The sequence below is a fragment of the Oncorhynchus tshawytscha genome, linkage group LG03, assembly GCF_018296145.1.
Source record: "Oncorhynchus tshawytscha isolate Ot180627B linkage group LG03, Otsh_v2.0, whole genome shotgun sequence".
NCBI lineage: Eukaryota > Metazoa > Chordata > Actinopteri > Salmoniformes > Salmonidae > Oncorhynchus > Oncorhynchus tshawytscha.
The window spans coordinates 9,979,096-10,003,689 of NC_056431.1; the positions used below are offsets into that span (position 1 = coordinate 9,979,096).

General features: G+C 40.3%; 1 protein-coding gene across 4 annotated transcripts; it reads right to left on the reverse strand.

The window, feature by feature from the left end:
* Window positions 1-470: 470 nt before the first annotated feature.
* LOC112227117 (phospholemman-like) lies at window positions 471-14,778 on the reverse strand. Of its 4 annotated transcripts, none has more exons than XM_024391989.2 (8): window positions 14,622-14,778; window positions 6,755-6,806; window positions 6,303-6,338; window positions 6,049-6,075; window positions 5,778-5,852; window positions 5,615-5,651; window positions 5,403-5,446; window positions 471-1,474 (listed from the first exon to the last, which is right to left on the reverse strand). In XM_024391989.2, the coding sequence occupies exons 2-8, from the start codon at window positions 6,786-6,788 to the stop codon at window positions 1,455-1,457; spliced, it is 273 nt and encodes a 90-aa protein (XP_024247757.1). In that variant the 5' UTR covers window positions 6,789-6,806; window positions 14,622-14,778; the 3' UTR covers window positions 471-1,454. The 4 variants fall into 4 exon arrangements, with proteins under 4 accessions (XP_024247757.1, XP_024247748.1, XP_024247733.1 ...); XM_024391980.2 differs by having other exon boundaries at window positions 6,303-6,341; XM_024391965.2 differs by lacking the exon at window positions 14,622-14,778 and adding an exon at window positions 10,185-10,332 and having other exon boundaries at window positions 6,303-6,341.
* Between the last annotated feature and the right edge of the window lie 9,816 nt (window positions 14,779-24,594).

The window sequence follows — 24,594 nt, forward strand, 5'->3', positions numbered from 1 at the left end:
AGAATGCTGGCCAATGTTGACTCCAATGCTTCCCACAGTTGTGTCAAGATGTCTGGGTGACAGCCTAGGAACAGTGTGTTAACTGCCTTATTCAGGGGCAGAATGCCAGCTCGAGGATTTGAATTTGCGACCTTTCAGTAACTAGTCCAACGATCTAACCACTAGGATACCTGCCGGCTGGAAAGAGCGGGTATTCCTAATGTTTTATACAGTCAGTGTAGTTTTGATGAATGTATTCATGTTTTGAGAAGGCAACTACATTTAAAAAATGCATTTACTGTTATTCAAAGGTCACAGAGTTTAGTATCTTGTGAAAAATACTGTTCCAAAAAATGCTTTTATGGGTTTGAGAAACACTGTACCAGAATTTTTGCAGTGTCTCATGCAATCCAGTAGATGGCGATGTATAAGTAGCTTTGAACCACTCAGGACATGGGCCTTACGTCAAAAAGAGAAAAGTATTTGCAGTATTTACATTTGAGGAGCCTATCAGAGACTTATTTTATTTTTGAGATCCAGCATCTATTAATATAATGTAATGTAACATTGGACACAGCCGTAAAAGGTAACTCTTTTCATTTGAATTACAAACATAGACACCATCTACTCATTTGGCAAGAGACATCTCAATTTAGACGTGACTCATTAAAAGCCAATTGGGGAGAAAACCCTCTTCAGGGACTGTAATTGTTTGAGTGGTATCTAGCAAACTAAAATAACATGCATTTTGTTTTGGTGGCAAACACTCTCAAACAAGACTATATCATCCGCTTATTGAAATAATTATAACATTCTGTATTATTAAAAAACATTGCATTTGTCATACAACATATTCTACTGCATAGACCAGTGCACTTTTCTACATTCAACTAAAAAGTTAATATAGGAATAATCAGGATAAAGGTGTGTGAATAGTTATTGACATTATAATAGTTTATGGCTACCGGTACCTATTTTACAGTAAAGTATATGCATGAAAGATTATTAGGAGACAGTATGGCAATTCAAAACGCACACCAACAGTCAAATCTACCACATCATTTCCACATACAGTTGGAGTCACTAAAGGTGAAAAGCATTGCAATGAAATAATGAGTGAATCGACACACAGCATCTTTTGGTTATTTGTTTAAATACAAAGAACATGGGGGAAAAATCGTGTCCTGCTTTGTCTGTCTGTGTGTGCTTGCTGGTGGCGAGTTACAGTGTGAATATTGGGCGGAGCAGAAACAGGAGTAATGGGCGGAAGGGAGAACAGCAACACAGGTAAAAGCAGCACACCTCTGATCTCCAATGGCACAGTACCACCTCCCTCTGGGGAAGACAGCACCACTCTCTAAAAAACAACCTCCATCAGACAAAAAACAGGCCAACTCCACCCATCAATTTTTATCTCTTGATTGATGCAGAACCAGGAAGTCGATTTGACCTGCTGCCAGGTGGGCATTTGGTTCCTAGCACTCACTGGCCCGAGCTGTGGACAGAAAGAAAGATTACTTCATATCTGGAATCATTAAAAGGCATTCATTACCAAGCCATGTGAGATAACACAGATAACACAGCTCTCCGTTGGGCAGCCATAATGATCATGTCCTCCATGTCCCCAGATCACAGGCAAAACAGTGACAGCCATGGCTATAGTTCTGGACTGGACAAGAGTCTTTGGACAGATTGAAAGCTTTTTGATGATAAGCACAATGAATATTAGCAGCACAGATGCGCAGTGCAGTTCTGTTCAGCAGTGGGAAGGATGTGCCCCACCCAGCCTACATCAGCTGGTGAGCTATCAAAGCTGGGACCGAGAGACTGAAAAACAGCTTCTATCTCAAGGCCATCAGACTGTTAAACAGCCACCACTAACATTGAGTGGCTACTGCCAACACACTGTCAATGACACTGACTCTACTCCAGCCACTTTAATCATGGGAATTGATGGGAAATTATGTAAATATATCACTAGCCACTTTAAACAATGCTACCTTATATAATGTTACTTACCCTACATTGTTCATCTCATATGCATACGTTGATACTGTACTCTATATCATCGACTGCATCCTTATGTAATACATGTATCACTAGCCACTTTAACTATGCCACTTGGTTTACATACTTATCTCATATGTATATACTGTACTCGATATCATCTACTGTATCTTGCCTATGCTGCTCTGTACCATCACTCATTCATATATCCTTATGTACATATTCTTTATCCCCTTACACTGTGTATAAGACAGTAGGTTTTTTTTTTGGAATTGTTAGTTAGATTACTTGCTCGTTATTACTGCATTGTCGGAACTAGAAGCACAAGCATTTCGCTACACTCGCATTAACATCTGCTAACCATGTGTATGTGACAAATAAAATTTGATTTGATTTGATTTGATTTACAGGGGAGCAAGCGATGAGTGCGGGCAGATAGGCAGACAAGCTCTGCTCCGGCTCCCCCTATACAAGTTTTTCAATGAATTGTAATATTTGTAGCTAATTTTTAAAGAAAATAGGGAGATAAAGGAGATTGCGTTCTTCATTTCACGTGTCATATTATTTTACATTGTGAAGCTTACCGTAGTCCACCAGAACGGTTGAGCCAGTCACATGTTTGTTTGTAAATAGCACAACAGGAGAAAGCGGGAGCAGGTGAGTCCAGCTGTGTATTTGGTTTAACTTGCTAGTTAGCTAAGTAACTGGCTGAATTTACAAGGAGACAGGGCATCATATAGTCCTAGCTTTCTACTGTGTTTGAGAAGTCAAAGTGCTTAGGATGAGTTATCTATACAGCTGTCACTGCTATCTTGATTTCCTAGCATGTGTTCTCCTCTCTGTTCTCGGCAGCCTCAGTCTGCTCCTCTGCCCTTTTCCCGAGCAGAGCAGGCAGACAGGCCGTGGCCCTAACGACTCCACACACACACACAGTGTGTACACATACTGCTCTAGAGCAAGCGGGAAAACTGAATTCATTTGCACAATTTCTCTCGTTGACATTTTCTTGTAAATGTCCAAACTCACCAAAAAGGACATTCGGTAGCTACTACCTATATAGGTGTAACTTTATGAACTGGATTGCATGTCTTTGCAGCTCTTTTGTTTTTTCTTGCACTCACTAGCATATTTAGCATATCAGCCTCCATGGAAATTACTTTTACTTGTGTATTTTTTGTTGTTGTTGCCTTTTAATGGACCCTTGTTTACTAAACCAGTAATACTGTAAATCCCGGGATGAGAGTAGGAACGGTTTGACGATATGAACATCTGGATACCGCTCAACCCTATAGGCAACTTTCTTGCTTCCCCATAGCTAGCCAGTCACCACGACTTCTAGTTAGCTACCCTTTGCCTGGTAAGAAACACAAGCTGCTTTACAAAATTAAAAACAATAGCAGAATTTAATTTAAGAGTAAAACAACAGTCTAGCTATGTTTTTCTATCCCTTGTGTATAGAAAAGTAGGCTGTCTTTGAATTTGTAGTCTCGCTCAACCCTCCCACTTTCCCCACTGCATTTCATAGCCAGGTTCTGTAACCAACGAAGCCAAATCTCCCTCTTTTCCTTAGAGAAACGGCTTGATTCTAACCCTTATCATTCAAAAGATAAGATATGACCCATAATCCCAGAGCTACGTTTTTTTCTTTCTGTCATGCATTGATGGACAATCTGGTGCGCATTCAGCAGGATGCAACATTTTGGAATGGTCAGATAGAAATATGCTATGTAGAACAAACATGCTTCGGACATGTTGAATAAGGAATAACGTCGACTGTATTCATGGAAGTTCTATCTGCAACGTCCGAGAACATTTTGCAACTGAACGTGGCACTGGTAACATTACAATTAGCCTATATGCAGACATTTGGTGGCACAGACAACAATTTATTGACTAAATTCCTTTTGCCACTACATTATATTTGATTGGGTAAATTACTTAATTTTGAGTTAATGTGGACCCAGGGACTCACTTGAGCACTTGGACTAGGACTCGAGCACTGGGACTAGGACTTCAGCCATAGGGACTTGTGACTCGACCATTGGTGACTTAGACTTGGACTAGGAAGTGAGCACAGGGGACTCGAGGTTTAGTGTCTCGACTACATCACCAGACAAAACAGTCATTAGCTCCCGTTCAAAGTCATTAGCCCCAGTTCTACTTTTGGACACCAATGTAGCTGCGGCATCTGTGGAACACTGATAACAATGGCAATGACGTGACTGAGTGATGAAGGTGCAACCAATACTATTTTGTCAATACCGTGCAGCACCATCTGGTGAATGTGCTACTCTCTCTCTCTCGCTACCTCTCTCTCTCTCTCTCTCTCTCTCTCGCTGAGCTTGTATGTGTCTGTTTGTTTTGTATGTAATGTATAATATCTATGTAGACTGAATTAGGAATTTACATGGCCAAATAATTATTATATATTCTTATATGCAGTACCAGTCAAAAGTTTGGACACACCTACGCATTCAAGGGTTTTCCTTTATTTTTTTACTATTTTCTACATTGTAGAATAATAATGAAGACATCAAAACGATGAAATAACACATATGGAATCATGTAGTAACCAAAAAAGTGTTAAACAAATCCAAATATATTTATATTTGAGATTCTTCAAAGTAGCCACACTATGCCTTGGTGACAGCTTTGCACACTCTTGGCATTCTCTCACCCAGCTTCCAAAATGTTGACTGGTACTGTATGTTTGTAATTTTTCTGCTGTTGGGAAGAGAATAGGATGCTATGCAGAAAGATAGGACAAGCTTGTGCACATGGAAGTCAGTGATTTATGTTTAACATAGGTTAATGAGGCAATATAAATGTGATGTGATGAAAAGGCATTTCGACTCAAATTGGCCACTGTTTTCGTAATTTTGACAATAACTAGACTAAATCCTTATTCAAATGACAAAATTGCGACTTAGTTATATTTTAGGTAAAAGGACTAAGACTAGACTAAATCTACAAAAAAGAGCGCCAAAATTAACACTGAGACAGAGGTGGCATGGAGGGAGTTAGTGAGTCATGGTGGAAAGTGCCAGTGTTTGGGTCTCTGTGCCACCTGTGTGATAGCACAGGTAGCCAGATAGCCAGGACTGGCATACAGCACAGCCAATGCCTGCTGACAGTGTTATCTATGCCAAGGCCTGGCAATAGGCAACTAACACTGAAACAGATGGAGAGCGTAATAACAAGATAACGCCCAAACCCACCCGTTGCTCCAACATGACAGCAGATTTCTAATTCTTTTTTTCTGAAGAGGATATTTTGTAATGATCACTCAAACATGCCAGTCAGTTATATATGTTAATTATATTCCTAGCAAAGACAATGCATCCAGGTGGCTAGGAATCATCCAGTGTACAGTGTGGGCCAATCAGAGAAGAGGTTGAGAGGTCAGGGGAACAGACCTTGGTCGTTGAGTGGCTGGGCAGCGTTGCTTCCTGATCTCCTCCTGCAGAGAGAGAACCAGCATGTCAACTCACACTACATTCCATTATACATTACGACACCTAGCTACATAACACACACACATACACCTACCTGAACATACAGTTTTACACAAAGGGTGTGCCCTGATCTGGACTGAACTGAGCATGCACTGATATGATAGATCATTTACCTTTTGTCCTGGTTGAACTTGCATCTGCAGTGTCCGCCTGTTATAAGAAGAAATGGTCACAAGTCAATCTGTGTCCTATGTTAATGTGAGCATGTGTAAATACATGCTATGACTGTGTCATCATGTGTGAGTATGTGTATGTGTTTATGTGATGGAGTCTTACTGAAGAGGATGGTGATGCCGATCAGACACAGAACTGCTGCCAGGATCAACCCCCCAACACGTAGCCTGTGATAATCTGAACAGAGAGAGAGAGAGCAGGAGAGAGAGCAGGAGAGAGTGCAGGTGAGAGAGTGCAGGAGAGAGAGAGAGAGAGAGAGCAGGAGAGAGAATAATGGGAGAGAGAGAGTGAAAGGAAAAAAGCATTAATCATACACAGTAAGCCAGGAATGTTGAATTGTTGAGTGTTCTAAAAGATGTATCTCTCTGCTCACCAAAGGTAAATGGATCCTCCTCCTCCACTGTAGGGACAAAAATATGACAAAGGTCAGTTTATACAGCATCTAGACACCTTTGAAAATAATACAAACAACTGGAACGCACCCAGCCTCAAATGGGCAAATAGCGAATGGCCTACTTTAATTTGTGAATCAATGATTTATCTGGAGACCATATTATTGCATGTCAAAAGATTTTGAGCAATAAAACTATGGAATGCTATTATGATAAACAATTGTCAGTTACATACTTTCTTTCTGCTCCTCTGCGAACACAAGGGACGCAACTGCTAACAGAAGAGACACAATGGTAAGCACACAGCATAATGCATTGACAACATGGCATCCCAACAATGTCCCAAACAAGTCAGCTTTCCGTCCCTGTGACAAGTGCACTCTCTAGTGGTCTCTCAACTGCTTTCACCTTGAATAGCACTGGAGAAGGTCAATGAATCTATCCTTTCTCTATTTAGTTCTAGATTGGTATACTATTCATAGCCATAACCATATGTATTTCATAAAATTACAAAAACATATTCTCTCTCTCACTCAAAACATACAGTAGTATCTACTGTGCTGAATACTGAGCCAGAGTTGTGAGTGAAGACTGGGCAAAACAAGATGAACAGAGATGGTAGCTTTGAGGAAACCTAAGCAGGAAGTGGTAGCTCTGTATGATTGGTCTTTAAGACCTGCCACTCACATGTCAATAAAAGCAAAGCAGAGATATTCGCCATCTTCAAACTCTCTTTCACCTGGGGAAGACAGAACATAAATAATTGCATAATAATATGATCATATTATAATATTAGACTGACTTTATATGATAAAGTAGCTGAGCATTATGACTGTAGTGCACCCTAGCAAATTGGCACTCATCCCCCCTGCCCTTTTCACACCCACATAAGCAAGAGTTCTGCTGCACAAAATTTTAAAAAATGTGCTCGCTTGATTGTCTGATCAAGGCTCCACTTTTTAGAATTAAATTACCCTTGTTCCATTACCTATTTGATTTGATTAGACCTTTTCAAACCTGGGAAGCTAATGGCAGCTCAAATAGTGCCCAAAACTGGCTCACACCAGTTCCAATGTCAACAGAGACCTGACACAAAGTTTAGCTTTCCCTGGAGTCCCATATCTGATTTAGATTTGTACAAAATGGCTTCTGAGCAGCATAACCCATGTGATCTTGAATGTTGTCCAGAGTGCTTTACTTCATCTCATGCCAAACCTTCAAACCCAATTATGTTTCAGCTTTTCCTTGTTCAATATATATTTTGGGATATAATGTCTTTATAATCATATAACTGTCAAATGCCATAAAGGAGTAGAAAATCCAGATGGTAAAAAATGCTGGATCATTGAGCATGGCTCCAGCGGCAAAACATAAAGTAACTAGACCCCAGTGATTGTCCATCACAACTTATGGATAAAAGACAGAGAGGAAATCACCTCACCAATCAGCAACCACACACTAGCAACAACCCAGCAGAGCAGAGCTCCAGGGGTTTGGCATTCTTCGATCATACTCTGCCTAACATGATGGTTCTGGAAGGGCTGGATACTGATTTGGACAGGAATGGAGTCTCGAGGAGATTTGGTAGCTAAATCCCTTATGTCACAACTGTCTCACGCTCCCCTTTGGTTTCTGCTCATGATAAGGCTACATTTATTTTCCGTCATGTGTTGTACGCCACCAGCCACATACTGGACAAGCACCAGATACAATCTTCAAGGATTCAGACTCCCTTCATTCTTCTCACTATATCCTATCCAGGTTCCAGGGTTTAAGAGGGTACACTACACTACTAGACCATGTGTGTTGTGGTTTTTCACAATGAGCTAAAAAGGGTTTAAGAGTGTAATAGGTCTACACTTTGCCATTGCATAGCGAGTAGATTACTATGTTTTAGGTCACTTGGTATTTTCCTGCCTTGGTAGTATAATGAAAAAACGACTATGGTAGTACTTTTGTCATTGTATTACCATGGTACATTTTTGTAAGGGCAGCTCCTATAACAAAACTACAGGTCCGATAACAACACTACAGCTCCTATAACAACACTACCTATTCTATAACAACACTACAGCTTCTATAACAACACTACAGCTTCTATAACAACACTACAGCTCCGATAACAACACTACAGCTCCTATAACAACACTACAGCTCCTATAACAACACTACAGCTCCTATAACAACACTACAGCTCCTATAACAACACTACAGCTCCTATAACAACACTACAGCTCCTATAACAACACTACAGCTCCTATAACAAACACTACAGCTCCTATAACAACACTACAGCTTCTACAGCTCCTAACAACACTACAGCTCCTATAACAAAACTCCTATAACAGCTCCTATAACAACACTACAGATAACAACACTACAGCTCCTATAACAACAGCTACAACTACAGCTTCTATAACAACACTACAGCTTCTATAACAACACTACAGCTCCTATAACAACACTACAGCTCTGATAACAACACTACAGCTCCTATAACAACACTACAGCTTCTATAACCTATATAACAACACTACAGCTTCTATAACAACACTACAGCTTTTATAACAACAGTACAGATCCTATAACAACACTACAGCTCCTATAACAACACTACAACTTCTATAACAACACTACAGCTTCTATAACAACACTACAGCTCCTATAACAACACTACAGCTCCTATAACAACACTACAGCTTCTATAACAACACTACAGCTCCAATAACAAAACTCCTATAACAGCTCCGATAACAACACTACAGCTTCTATAACAACAACAGATCCTATAACAACACTACAGCTCCTATAACAACACTAACTTCTATACAACACTACAGCTCCAATAACAAAACTACAGCTCCGATAACAACACTACAGCTTCTACAACAACACTACAGCTCCCATAACAACACCCCAGCGTTTACAACAACACTATAGCTTCTATAACAACACTGCAGCTCCTATGACAACACTACAGATCCTATAACAACATTACAGCTCCTAAAACAACACTACAGCTTCTACAACAACACTACAGCTCCCATAACAACACTACAGCTTCTACAACAACACTACATCTCCCATAACAACACCACAGCTTCTACAACAACACTACAGCTCCCATAACAACACCACAGCTTTTACAACAACACACAGTTCCAAAAACACTAGAGCTTCTACCAACATCTTATAGCAGATGTATAACACCACAGCTTCTACAACAACACTACAGCTCCCATAACAACACCACAGCTTTTACAACAACACACAGTTAAAACAGAGAGCCTCCCTCCATCTTATAGCAGTGTATGGCGACTCATACTATTTGGCATTTGGCAGCGACCAGGGGGAAAAAAACCTCCCTGGTTTATTTTAAAGCGCACCCTAACTCTATCCAGCAATGTTGGTGAAGGAGAGGGAACGCAACAAGCGGGAAGCCCTCCAAAAATCGGCCGTGGATGGTTTACGATCCAATTCAGGGAGAGAGAGGTAGACTTTCCTGGGGTTCTTTCTTTCCGCTTATTCAAGTTGGGAATCATATTGCAGAGTAAATGTTAGCAAAAGGTGGAGGTGTGGCCGATCTTGTGACATTCATGTATCAATGTTTAGGATTGTTGGTTGTCTGTTCAAGACAGTGCTAGGCAGCGCTGCGGATCGTGCTAAGCCATCCCCTCAATTCCCCACCAGGCAGATTCACCCTGGAGACCAGGCCTGGTCATAATGGGATTAGTGTTCTAACATGGGTCACGCTGGCCTCCCTGCCACTGAATGCCTGAAGCAAAGGAAGAATCAGCCGTTTGTGTGGTAACAGTACGACTCGGTTCACCCCTCTCTCTTCGCCTTGCCCTGCCCTCCTCCGCGCCTACTCATTAATTTATTAATTCACTCAATACTTTTTTCATAATTTCCACCTTTATGATCAGATCCTACATTTTATCCAACTTCACTCACTAACCTGCTCATTCACAATAGGGTCTTGCCTAAACTTACGATGAGTACACACCCACACCAGTACCATTCACATCTGTGCTTACTCCCTTATTCACATCCACTCCCTTTCTCTTTCCCTCACTCCCTGTCATTCCATCAGCCATCTCAGTCAGTCACGACTCACCCATTCCTTTACAGCGGGTCCAGATCCCTCCATCTGCAGTATCATTAAGAATCCCAGGAGATATATTCCAGAATGCTGGCCAGTCTGTCACATTGGTACAGTGCAGAACCCTGAATTCACAGTTATTTCGGAGGAAGCCCAGAAGCCTAAAAGGTTGGATCTGAGGGCTTCAAAGAGCCTGTGGTCATTTTTCTTCAAAGGGATAAAAGGAGTTAATGATGCAGCTACTCATAGGCTCCTGGCCATGCCTGAAAACCATTCATTTATGAGGTAAACATATTACCATGTTGTAGTTTTCACTGTAATGGTAGATCACTGGAAGCCTTATAATGAGATTCTCCCAATTGTAATGTGTGGTTTAATAACAAATGATTCAGAAGGTCATCCTAGGACTAACTACATTTATTAGGAGTAAGAATAATCACATAAGGGGGAAATTACTTGTGTGAAGTTAATTGTAAAGGTACTTGTGAAATTGATCAAATCTAGAATGGTTTGGTTTTCTTAGTGTTTGTGAAGTCTCTTCTATTACTATGTTCTCCCTCTATTCACTCTGCCTACCAACATGAGGAGGACTGGAGATCAAGTGTCTGCGGCCCCAACTACAGAGAGGCAGAGAGACATAATGCCAGTTGGGTAAAGGTTTGAGTAACAGCAGTGTCCACTGCCATATGACTAATCTAAGAGTTCCATGAGGCCTCGGAACAGGTAAGTGTGTCTTTCCATATCACACAATACGATCTCCCGAGTGGCGCAGCGGTCTAAGATCACTGCATCTCATTGCTAGAGGCATCATTACAGACTCTGGTTCGATTCCAGGCTGTATCACAACCGGCTGTGATTGGGAGTCCCATAGGGTGGCGCACAATTGGCCCAGCGTCGTCTGGTGTAGGGTTTGGCCGGGGTAGGCTGGCATTTTAAATAAGAATTTGTTGTTAACTGACTTGCCTAGTAAAAAAAATAATATTGCCTGCTAACATGAATTTATTTTAACTAGGAAATTGTGTCACTTCTCTTGTGTTCTGTGCAATAGAGTCAGGATATATGCAGCAGTTTGGGCCGCCTGGCTCGTTGCGAACTGTGTTAAGACCATTTCTTCCTAACAAAGACAGCCAACTTCGCCAAATGTGGGATTATTTAACAAAAGCACATTTGCGAAAAAAGCACAATCGTTGCACGAATGTACCTAACCATAAACATCAATGCCTTTCTTAAAATCAATACACAGAAGTATATATTTTTTTAAACCTGCATATTTAGTTAAAATAAATTCATGTTAGCAGGCAATATTAAACTAGGGAAATTGTGTCACTTCTCTTGCATTCATTGCACGCAGAGTCAGGGTATATGCAACAGTTTGGGCCGCTTGGCTCTTGCGAACTAATTTGCCAGAATTTTACGTAATTATGACATAACATTGAAGGTTGTGCAATGTAACAGGAATATTTAGACTGATGGATGCCACCCGTCAGATAAAATAAGGAACGGTTCCGTACTTCACTGAAAGAATAAAAGTTTAGTTTTCGAAATTATAGTTTCCGGATTTTACCATATTAATGACCTAAGACTTGTATTTCTGTGTGTTACTATATTATAATTAAGCCTATGATTTGATAGAGCAGTCTTACTCAGCGGTGGTAGGCAGCAGCAGGCTCGTAAGCATTCATTCAAACAGAACTTTACTGCGTTTGCCAGCAGCTCTTCGCGATTCTTCAAGCACTGCGCTGTTTATGACTTCAAGCCTATCAACTCCCGAGATTAGGCTGGCAATACTAAAGTACCTATTAGAAGGTATATGAAATACAAATGGTATAGAGAGAAACAGTCCTATAATAACTACAACCTAAAACTTCTTACCTGGGAATATTGAAGACTCATGTTAAAAGGAACCACCAGCTTTCATATGTTCTCATGTTCTGAGCAAGGAACTTAAACGTTAGCTGTTTTACATGGCATATATTGCACTTTTACTTTCTTCTCCAACACTTTGTTTTTGCATTATTTAAACCAAATTGAACATGTTTCATTATTTATTTGAGACTAAATTGATTTTATTGATGTATTATATTAAGTTAAAATAAAAGTGTTCATTGTTCATTCAGTATTGCTGTAATTGTCATTATTACAAATATATATATAACAATGGGCCGAATAATCGGTATCGGCTTTTGTTGGTCCTCCAATAATCGGAAAAAAAAATCATAATCGGCCGACCTCTAATTGAAGCCACTTCCTTGTTGCTAGTGTTTGATGAAGGAGTAGCTGCTGGAGCAAAGCAGGGTAATGTGTTCCTCTGGCTGCTCAATGGAGAGAGGGGACGTGGCATACTATAACCATGACTCATCCCTCCTACCCACAGCCACAAAGTTAGCAATAGCAGCAACAGCAGCTTCACTGTTGAAAGTAGTCATACGGCCCTCTCTTCAAGGGAAAGACCTTGCTGTCATTCTGAGGCAGGGAGGCCTTGAAATAAGCTTTTCAGATATCTGAAGTAAGGAGTGATGTTGTTGCTATGGTGAATGTGTGATGAACCCTAATTATCTGAATCTGAGTCAAATGAGCCATAAACTGAGGAAATATAGAACCATGGCTTGCATATCTTCTCTTGTGGTTTGTAATGTCTCACAGAATAAATGAGAGTCAAACTCTGTAATCACACTGAATCTCTCATTTTTAATGAGGCAGTCTCTCAAAGGGCCTCACTTTTGAACACTGCTCGTCCGTATTTAAGGTCTAGACAAACATTGTATATGATTAGAGCCGGCAGTAGGCGACCCACTGAAGGCGGTAGAATACGTTTAGCCTTTGAGTGTGCGATAAGATGTATATGTCAGTTATATGTCCGTCTGTCAGTATCAATCACCTTAGCAACAGCACTGTGCTGGAGAAACCACAGTGAATAAAGATCAGTCCAGGATAACAGCTCTATCAGGCTTCTTATCAGCTGAGCTGTTTGCACTGTACCAGAATCCCAGATCCCTGTTATCACAGATCCATAAGCATAGCCTACAGGAGACTTGGGACATGCAGTTTTTGTATCAGACTTGAAATAGAACAGCAATTTCATCATGACATGTCTGTCTACTGATCAATCATCCATACCATTTCAAAATGTCCATTAGCCTACCCATGTCACACTAGTGAGCAGAACATAACTGAGCCATGCTGTACTGTGTTGGCCTGGTTACGCATCACCATAGTTGCAGGAGCCATGCTGAAAAGGACAATGTGAAAATAAAATATCCAAGCCTGCAAGCCTACGGTTTGGGTTAGCACAATAGCGTGTGAAGGGTACCACCAAGATGTTGAATAGAAATGGTAATTCAAATGTAATTCCCCACACACCACGACATGTGCACTGATGATGCATTTTCCATTACAGAAGGCCAGCACACCAACTAGTCTACCAGTCCCAAATGTATTATCTTGCAACATTAATTTAACAAAATACTAAATATTCTGATCTAGTAAAAAAAAAATCAATAGGCTAATGGGAGAGGATATGTAAACTTATTATCCCATCATTAGGCCTGACCACCCCTCCACCCATCAAAGCACAGCTGGACCACAGCTGGATGATGAGCACAACAGACATTAACAATCTGGCTCTAGAAAAATTTATTGAATACAATAAAGGAAGGACCACATGTTATGTTGTTTTCCATGAGCGTAATGCCAGATAAAATACTGAATCTCAGCGGATTTAACTGGGTCCTCACTCTTTTATAAGACTGCCTGGACACCAGCGCTAAACAGAATAGAAAGGGGAAGAAAAGTTGCCGATGGCCGAAAGTTGCTTTAGGCCTATAGGTTACGGACTTTTTGTTTGGATATTACAAACAACATACAGAACTCTGTTATAGAACAGCGTGAGTAACGAACTGAATTCATAAAAGCAGGTTTTTACAAATACGTCTGCGTGACGAAGAAACAGTATTTATAATACTTGGACATGGCTCTGGCTCATATGCGCTCGTTCTGTCTGTCTCGCATAGGCCTATACTATAGGCTACAAACTGAAAACACATTACATGCAAGTTCGATCTTTGTTCTATAAACACAATTAATAGCCTAATAAAGATTGTACACTTTGGAGTATTTTAGTTAGGCTACTCAACGTTTCCCCAAATCTGAGAAACTCTTGTCAGGAAATATAACGATATGACTATAAAGAAAAGGATATGCCTATAAAGGAATTAAAGTTATTTTTAGGTCTTACTAGAGATAGGCTACTACAACTGGAAAATATAGAGTGATAAGTTTGTCTTGGTCAAAGATGCGCAAAGGAAACATTTTAGAAATTACTTAGACAAGATTAGCCTATTGTTTTCTTTAAGGATGATGTAATGAATATAATAAATAACGGTTAACATACTTTTGATGAAACTACAGCTGAGCATTCACTCGAACTCTAATTGTTAGAAAATGAATACTTACCTCCGACACGCGTTAAACCCAAATGGAGATGTGTGTAGGGGGAAAACCAGGAAATGTCGGGCATGGAGCGACACACAATAGACGAACGTACTCTTAAATCAGACAGACGCCAACACCCTTTTTTCACTGAGGCTCAACAGGTTTGCTCAGCTTGAAAATAGGCTGAGTTTAAATTGAAGTTGCATGCGTTGGATAGGAGGAGGATTTTATTCTTTGTTTGTCATTGGTTGCTTTCAATGACCTGTTGTTGCTATAACAAATCATTAGCCTATATCATTAGCCTATGTAAAATACCAAATCGAACAATATCACATCATTATATTCAAAATAGTTGTGTACAGTACCTGCTTTGGTTACATATTGTATCGTGAGAGCATGCACAGTGCACATCTCTGAACACAAACAGTTTAACATGTTGTTTATTTCTAACAATGGTATTCCATGGTATTTATTTGGCTTTTCATTAATAAGAATTTACACAAACAATTGAAGGCTAATCGTTTTAGCTCAATACAACTCTGTTTGACCATAATGCCTAGAGCCTATAGCTAAATGAAATGTATTTTCAGTTGTTCATTCATACATCTCACTACCAAAACACCTTAAAATAAATTTATTTATTTTTGCCAATAAAGGATCAAAACAGTAAATAGATGCATTGTGGTCCACCCTCCATCCACTTTCACATCCATTCAGGTGTCATTACATTGTCATGGCCAGAACCCTGCCCCATTCCCACCCCCGAATCTTCATCATTAGAACAACAGCAACCAGTTAGTCAGATTCCATCAGAGATGCTTAGAGTTCACTTGTGTCATCTTCAGATTTTCTTGAGTTGTTGGAGAAAGAAAATAAAAAATGGAGATTGGAACAAGATACATTTTTTTACACATACAGTACAACAGTACAATGTAACAATCATATGAAAGGACATTTCTTATACAGTATAAATTAGTTGTGAAGCGTCTATGTAGGCCTAGTAAAGGGTTTATAAACATATGGATAGAACAAAGGCTCTTACTTGTTCTTTCTAGTGCATTTGGGATCTGAAGAGAGAATAATGAGATGTTACTACAAACACTGACAGAGTCTGGGTCTATCCTCTTGAGTTACATTCATAATGTAAGAAAGTATTAGTAATTGGACTATGTGTACTTACTAAGTAGGACGAACAATCCACCTGCTACAAGCAAGCCTGCAATGATCAGGCCTCCAATTCGTAGTCTCTCATAGTCTGGGAAAGTCAACATTCAACAGCTCAGGGTCACACAGGTACAATGATTCATCCAATGACAGAAGCATATTTCTGATGTCATTTCATATCCAATAAGAATATGGTCACTTACATACCACTATGTTCATTTTGTTTGGTGTGGTGATTTATCAGTTCCATTTGAATGAGAGTAGAGGAATGAGCTACTTACTGTAAACAAATGGATCTGCAGAGGGGGGGGGGAGAACAGATAATGAACCTCAAGCAAATAAAACACATGTCGCTCTGACTGTCTGCACAGTGTGTGACTGGTTTAAGTGGCAGTGATCAAATCTGCTGAAAATAGTCAGTTCTCATTTACAGTCACATAAAAACAAAACCTCAAAACCTAACAAAGGGCAAGTTTTGACCAACCCGTCAGAAAACTAGAGAAAACACTAAATCACATTTTTCTTACTTGCTTCAATTTCCACGAAGAATGCACAGAGAACTAGGAGAGAAAAAGAAGAAACATTTTTTAAACATTTGGCATTTGGTGGATGGATCTAAGTTTATATGTAGTTTTGATCATGTTAAGGGTCAAGGTCAACAGTCATTTCTTGGAAGGTCACAAAAGGTCAATGTCAAGTGCATTAAAACAATCCTTCTAAGGCTAAGCAGAACTTGTCTGTTGTTTCACTGATTTGTAGTGCCTACTGTAGCTTTCCATACTAATGTCCATAAAATCTTTAATAATATTGATTTATTTTGAAGAATTCATCTGTTGCATTACCCCATACATCTTTATCGTGAAAATGTCTGATTTACCTGCCAGCATAACCAGAACTGAGAATTGGCTCATCTTGTACACAAGTTGACTGGGAGCAAAAGGAGAAAAGGTATCTGTTATAACAGAATAACATCTCACAAGTCTAGGTCCAAGAGGCTTCTAAACAGCGTCTACCCACAGGCCATAAGACTCCTGAACATCTAATCACATGGCTACCCAAACTGTTTGCATTGCCCCCTTGTTTTACACTGCTGCTCCTCTCTGTTATTATTGGGCCAATAGTCACTTTAATAAAACCGTTTCTTAAAACTGCATTGTTGGTTAGGGACTTGTAAGTAAGCATTTCACTGTTGTATTCGGCTCATTTGACAAATAATATTTGATTTGATTTGACATACCAGTAACCATTGTGGCCATTCCTAGAATTTAACACCATCTTGAATGAACCCTTGTTATTCCTAGTTGAAGAGGGATTATACTGTTTGATTATACTCGTATGATCAATAATGAACTAATATCATTAGAACCATTGTGTCTATGTTGCCCTCCTGCACAGTCCCATCCTTGTTCCCAAACACAGTGAGGATGAAGGGGTAAAATGTCCTTGTGGTGCGAGACAGACACCGAGACGCAGCAGGAGGGCATTGTGGGTGTTTGGAGAGAAAACAGCAGAGGGAGGAAATGTGGGGAGGACGCCACAGGCCTCAGGACACCCTTGGCTTGACCTTGGTCACTCACTGGAGTTTACACTGCAATGTTTTGGAAATATAGAAATAAGACACCCATCTCCTTCACTCTGGTAAAAACGAGTTTGTTTAACAATGGACAATTCCACCATTTGAAGACCGAGTCAAATCTAGTAATCCAACTTCTCCTACCAGAGTTTTTAGAATGAGTTTTCTACTTTTCTAATACCCCAACTCCAACTCACGATGTTGGGAATGAATCCTACATTTAAATACTAGTATGTGTATAGTTCACATCAGATGCACTATGGGTGACATTGTGAACTACAAATAGTTATTTATCAATTTTTTTGAGCATTCATATACTGAAACATAACACATACATTTGAATTTATAGAGGGAAACAGAATATTTCCGATCTTATTCTAATATTATATTCCAATATGCCCAGAATGCCATTTTCCCTGTTGCAGACTAATAGTAGTGAAGGTCACCATGCTGATCAGCATGTCTTCACTCAAGGTCAAGGATACGTATCCATATATTTACTACCTGACAAGTGCCTTTCGTAGGGAACACACCAACCTAGCTCATATAACAACACAGATGGTTGTAAAACAGGGCCTGGGAAAGCCAGTGAAGCCCCTTCTTACCTGAGAACGAGGTCTGTCTTGGCAAGGGGTCTGGGGATGTCTGCTGGGTAGCTCAGGTCGTCCTGCTGACTTCACACACCTAGTCTTTTCTCTTTCCTTTTACCTTGAGGAATAGCCCCTCCTTTTTGTTGTCACCTAAAACACACTATAGGACGATGAGATCCCGTGTGCAGAGCGTGTGTGGTGCGTCCAGGTGCACTGTTGTGACCCAAACACAGGCCTGTGCCCTTCTGTTTAGGGTTAAAAATACTGGGTGGGACGAGGTACTGAGTTGCAATACCAAGACCTACTGAGCTCTCATACTGATCACTCTTTCATTGAATGTCTTTCGGTGGATTCGCTTTATGGTCAGTTATATTAAACTTTGTGCATGTCCTACTGATAAGCAGAATGAATGCTAGAGAAGCATACGGTTTGAGCTGGAGAAAAATGGATTTGGGGCGTTCTTGAAATATTTGAATGCCTTACAATAAATCTCCATGATTACGCCACAGTGAGATTCATTAATCCAGGAAGTTTCCTTCCAGTCCAGTAACCATCCTGTCAGCCAAGAACCTTTTAATGTCATTCTGAGACATTCTAAGAGGACATTCTAAGATGTCATTCTAAGAAGACAATCTAAGAGGACACAGAGAGACATTATGTACAGTACAGAATCTTAGCTTTGATGCTGCCACCTCCATGCTTCACCGTAGGGATGGTATTGGCCAGGGGATGAGCGGTGCCTGGTTTCCTCCAGACGTGGCAGTTAGTATTCAGGCCAAAGTGTTCAATCTTCGTTACATCAGACCAGATAATCTTGTTTCTCATTGTCTGAGAGTCCTTTAGGTGCCTTTTGGCAAACTCCAAGCAGGCTGTCATGTGTATTTTACTGAGGAGTAGCTTCTGTCTGGCCACTCTACCATAAAGGCCTGATTGGTGGAGTGCTTCAGAGATGGCTTTTCCTTCTGGAAGGTTCTCCCATCTCCACAGAGGAACTCTGGAGCTCTGTCAGAATGACCATCGGGTTCTTGGTCACCTCCCTGACCAAGGCCCTTCTTCCTCAATTGCTCAGTTTGGCCAGGCTCCAGGAAGAATCTTGGTGATTCCAAACTTCTTCCATTTAAGAATTATGGAGGCCACTGTGTTTTTGGGGACCTTCAATGCTGCAGAAATGTTTTGGTACCCTTCCCCAGATCTGTGCCTCAACACAATCCTGTCTCGGAGCTCGCTCGACGGACAATTCCTTCCGCCTCATGGCTTGGTTTTTGCTCTGACATGCACGGTCAACTATGGGACCTTTATATAGACAGGTGCCTTTCCAAATCATGTCCAATCAATTGAATTTACCACAGGTGAATTCTAATCAAGTTGTAGAAACATCTCAAGGATGATTAATGGAAACAGGATGTACAGTATCTGAGCTCAATTTTGAGTCTTGTAACAAAGAGTTGGAATACTTATGTAAATAAGGTATTTCTGTATTTTTATTTTTGTATAAACATGTGGTATTGTGTGTAAATTGATGAGGAACATGTTTTATTTAATCCATTTTAGAATTAGGCTGTAATGTAACAACATGTGGAACAAGTGAAGGTGTCTGAATACATTCAGAATGCACTGTAGGCACACTGCTCTCAACATTTAAAATGTTAGGCAACAAGCAGAATTGAAATAGCACCAGAAAGAAATAGATTTTTGTATATAGTTTAGGCTTCCATTTGGACCTACTGTATATGAACCCTCCCTTTTGAAGCACATCTCATGAGTAGCAGACCCATTTCCTTTCTTCCTGTGCCAATCAAATATGCCTAAAATTACTGTCAAGTTAGCAGGTTGATAGCTAACTAGGTAACGTGCCCAACAATGTTGTTTGTTGTCAAACTAATAATTAGCAACCCGGGATTAGTTTGTTAAATTATATTTTTAAAAAGACAAGCTGTTTTCTTTGCTGTAAAGCTGCAAGCATGCCTGTCGCGTGCTCCATTTCCCCTCTCTGACACTTATAGGCTGCATGACAGTGAACTGGTCTGTGCCCTTGGTTATAACAGGCGATTAAATGATACAATGTATTAACATTGCTCGCTTTGTCCGCAGCTCCAATGTAACACATCTAACAGAACACTCATCAGTGTCTGGGTATGCAACCCCGCTGATATGCGCATGAAAATTATATGGATATTATTGGACCTACACATACAAGAGACTTGTGGCTGTTCCTTAAATTCAACTGAATTTATAAACAAAACTGACTTTATAAAAATGTTATAACAGGTGCCAGCAGGTTTTTATAGCGGTAGGTTTAAAAAGTCAGTTGTATCATATGAAACAGTACTACAGTATTCAAAAATGTTAGTATTATCATGACATCATGCTACCATATTATCATGGTACCAGTATATCGTGCAACACTACTTTGCTGTTATAACAGCCTCCACTCTTCTGGGAAGGCTTTCCACTAGATGTTGGAACATTGCTGCGGGTACTTGCTTCCATTCAGCCACAAGAGCATTAGTGAGGTTGGGCACTGATGTTAGGCGACTAGGCCTGGCTCGCAGTCGGCGTTCCAATTCATCCCAAAGGTGTTTGATAGAGTTGAGGTCAGGGCTCTGTGCAGGCCAGTCAAATTCTTCCACATCGATCTCGACAAACCATTACTGTATGGACCTCGCTTTGTGCACAGGGGCATTGTCATGGTGAAACAGGAAAGGGCCTTCCCCAAACTGCCACAAAGTTGGAAGCACAGAATCATCTAGAATGTCATTGTATGCTGTAGTGTTAAGATTTCCATTCACTGCAACAAAGGGGCCTAGCAGGAACCATGAAAAACAGCCCCAGACCGTTATTCCTCCTCCACCAAACTTTAAAGTTGGCACTATGCATTGGGGCAGGTAGCATTCTCCTGGCATCCGCCAAGCCCAGATTCGTCCGTCGGACTGCCAGATGGTGAAGCGTGATTATTCACGAGAACGATTACTCGTGAGAACGTGTTTACACTGCTCCAGAGACCAAAGGCTGCAAGCTTTACACCACTCCAACTGACGCTTGGCGATGCGCATGGTGATTTTAGGCTTGTGTGCGGCTGCTCAGCCATGGAAACTCATTTCAAGAAGCTCCCGAAGAAGTTATTGTGCTGATATTGCTTTGATAGGCAGTTTGGAACTTGGTAATGAGTGTTGCAACCAAGGCCAGACGATTTTTACAAGATTCAGCACTCGGCGGTCATGTTCTGTGAGCTTGTGTGACCTACCACTTCGAGGCTGAGCCGTTGTTGGTCCTAGACGTTTACATTTCGCAATAACAGCACTTATAGTTGACCACGGCAGCTCTAGCAGGGCAGAAATTTGACTAACTGACTTGTGGTAAAGGTGGCATCCTATGACGGTGCCACGCTAAAAGTCACTGACAAACCCAACTTTTATTACTGATGATAAGTGAACAACAAACAGTAAGACCATTCTACTGCCAATGTTTGTGTATGGAGGTTTTATACACCTGTGGCTGAAATAGCCAAATGCACAAATTTGTAGGGGTGTCCACGTACTTTAGTATATACAGGTATAGTGCATCTTGTCCAAATGGCTCTATTGTTATAAATAAACGATAACTGTATGGATAATCACATACAGATCTACAAGTGGAGATAAAAAAACTGTCCCTCCCAAGACAGTTTTGGAGTGAAGAGAAGCATGACAACCGTCAGATTGAGATCATGCTCACCTCACAGAGAGGGAGGGGCCTTGAATACAATATAATCTTTTGGAATATTCCACCTCTATTCCCAACTCACAGAGACAGCTATCTATCATAGCTCAGAGATCCGAACTCATGTCTGTCTGTCTGTCTGTCTGTCTGTCTGTCTGTCTGTCTGTCTGTCTGTCTGTCTGTCTGTCTGTCTGTCTGTCTGTCTGTCTGTCTGTCTGTCTGTCTGTCTGTCTGTCTGTCTGTCTGTCTGTCTGTCTGAAAACAAATACAATTCAAATGTATTTGTCACATGCTTCGTAAAAAACAGGTTTGTCTTCCTGCCTGCCTGTCTGTCTGTGTGATCATGTGCTTCTCATTTGGAGTAGTGTGGAAAGTAAATGAAAACACAAAGCCATGAAAAAGGCTAACACAGTGAATTGAACAACAGAGTCAAGAACCTAAGGCTCACACCATTATGTTGGCTCCTCAGAGGGGACACATGACTGAACCTCTGCACATTATTGGCATGGTGACGTGCTGCTATCTGGGACTATTTATATCCCCGCGGCATCTGTGGAGGAATACGTATCCAGTTCTTCACGAGTGATAATACAATAATGTGAGTGGTTATATACTAGTTTGAGGGACCATCAGTGACATATGAAGACCTGACATGAGAAAGAGGGGGTTACCACCATGAAGGACTGATAAAACTGTGAGATAAAGTCCATTCTGTGGTGTCCAAGTTTGTGTGTGTATTGGGGCCAACATACGTGTGTTCCATTGTTGTACTTAACAAGTACAACTGCATTCCATGAAACCAGAATAGTTTTAAGACATTTATTACTGATGATAAGTAAACAACAAACCCAACTTTTCCACAATGTTCAAAACTGACCATATAGCAGAGAGGAGGAAGGAAAAAGCTTTAGAACACAAACACATCTATCACTAATTGATTAGAAGACTGCATACCTACATACCCAGTGGTGTAAAATACTTTAAAGTACTACCTATATAGTTTTTTTGGGTATCTGTAATTCACTTGACTATTTATGCATATTTTTTTGCAATTTATGCTTTTACTTCACTTACATTCCTAAAGAAAATCATGTACTTTTTACTCCATACATTTTCCCTGACACCCAAAAGTACTCGTTACATTTTGAATGCTTAGCAGGACAGGAAAATGGCCCAAGTCACGCATTTATCAAGAGAGCATCCCTGGTCATCCTACTGCCACTGATCTGGTGGACTGACTAAACACAAATGCTTTGTTTGTAAATTACTATATCTGAGTGTAAGAGGGTGCTGCTGGCTACCCCCCACCCACCCCAAAAAAGGTTTTTGATGCCGTCTGGTTTGCTTTTTAAAATAAATGTGAAATGATTTATACTTTTACTTTTGATACTTAAGTACATTTTAGAGATTACATTGACTTTTGATACTTAAGTACATTTTAGAGATTACATTGACTTTTGATACTTAAGTATATTTAAAACCAAATAATTTTTGTCTTTTCCTCAAGTAGGATTTTACAGGGTGACTCACTTACTTGAGTCCTCTTCTATTATGGTATGTTTACTTTTTCTAAAGTATGACATTTGGGTACTTTTTACATCACTGTGCATACCTCAGCTACAAAGTCTACAGAACCAGTGGCCACAGGGAAAGGATTGTTGTATGCTCACACAAGAGACAGTCAGGGTGGGCTATCCAAAGGTTATAGGGTAAAGTAAACACGCAGGTACAACACAAACATAAGACATTCCCTCCACAAAAACCCTTCTCTCTTCTTAGCACAACAACCCTGAAACAGGTTCAGTCTTTTAAAAAAAGTATTCAGGCAGTGACACATTTTTTGTTGTTTTGGCTCTTTATTCCAGCATGTTGGATTTGAAATTATACTATGACTATGAGGGTGAAGTGCAGCTTTAATTTGAGGGTGAACCGTTTAGAAAAGTGCATAGTTCAATTCATCCCAAAGGTGTTTGATAGAGTTGAGGTCAGGGCTTCCCCATAGTTCCCCATTTTAAGGGACATTAAAGTAGTATTAAAGTTATTTACCATTCATTTCTATTGGGCACAAAATAATCTGAAACACAACCAAAACAAGCAGCAAAAGCATCTAACAAATGTGTAGAGTCACACGCTTGATGTAGTCATTACGTGCTGTGAATATGGGACCAAATACTTAACTTTCTACTACTTTAATACACATATACGTGGATTTGTCCAAATGGGGGGACTATGTACAAAAAGTGTTGTCATTTCTAAAGAGTTCACCTGATATGGATACACTCAAATTAAAGCTGACTTTAACCTCATAGTCATTGTATTGTTTAAAATCCAAAGTGCTGGAGTTCATACCCAAAACAACAACAACAGTTTTCATTGTCCCAATACATTTGGAGCTCACTGTATTCATATATGTCTGCATCATCACTGACACAACTATGGTGCATAGCTTAGACTTAAATAAAAGTGTGATATGTAGGCATTTATGCATGCACTGACACAAGCACGCTAGTGCTGGCACACTCAAAACGTACACTACTCTTACTTGTTAGGAGGCATATTTGTCACTTAACAAACCATCTAAGGGTCGTTGAGCATTTGACCATATCCTCTGACAAGCCATTCTGAAGATGGGGAGTATGCATAAAAATATAAATACATCTCAAAGAATGCATGTAATTCTAAACAAATTAGCAATGCATATTGTGGGATCTGGAGCGATGTGAGTTGTGTCTGTGTCAGAGTCATACCAGAGCATAGCAGGCCAGCTGAGTCAACATCGCACCACCTCTACTGATCCTCCACTGGAACACTTTAGACAGATACTCAGACGTCCTGCTCTCTATTGTTTATGCAGTGAAAACAGATGTTAGCTGGCTGCCAGCATAACGGTAAAACAATTAATGGAGCTATAAAACGCAGTATAAAAAAGGAACATAAACTTCAGTATTCCCGGAGTAGAGGAAAAGTC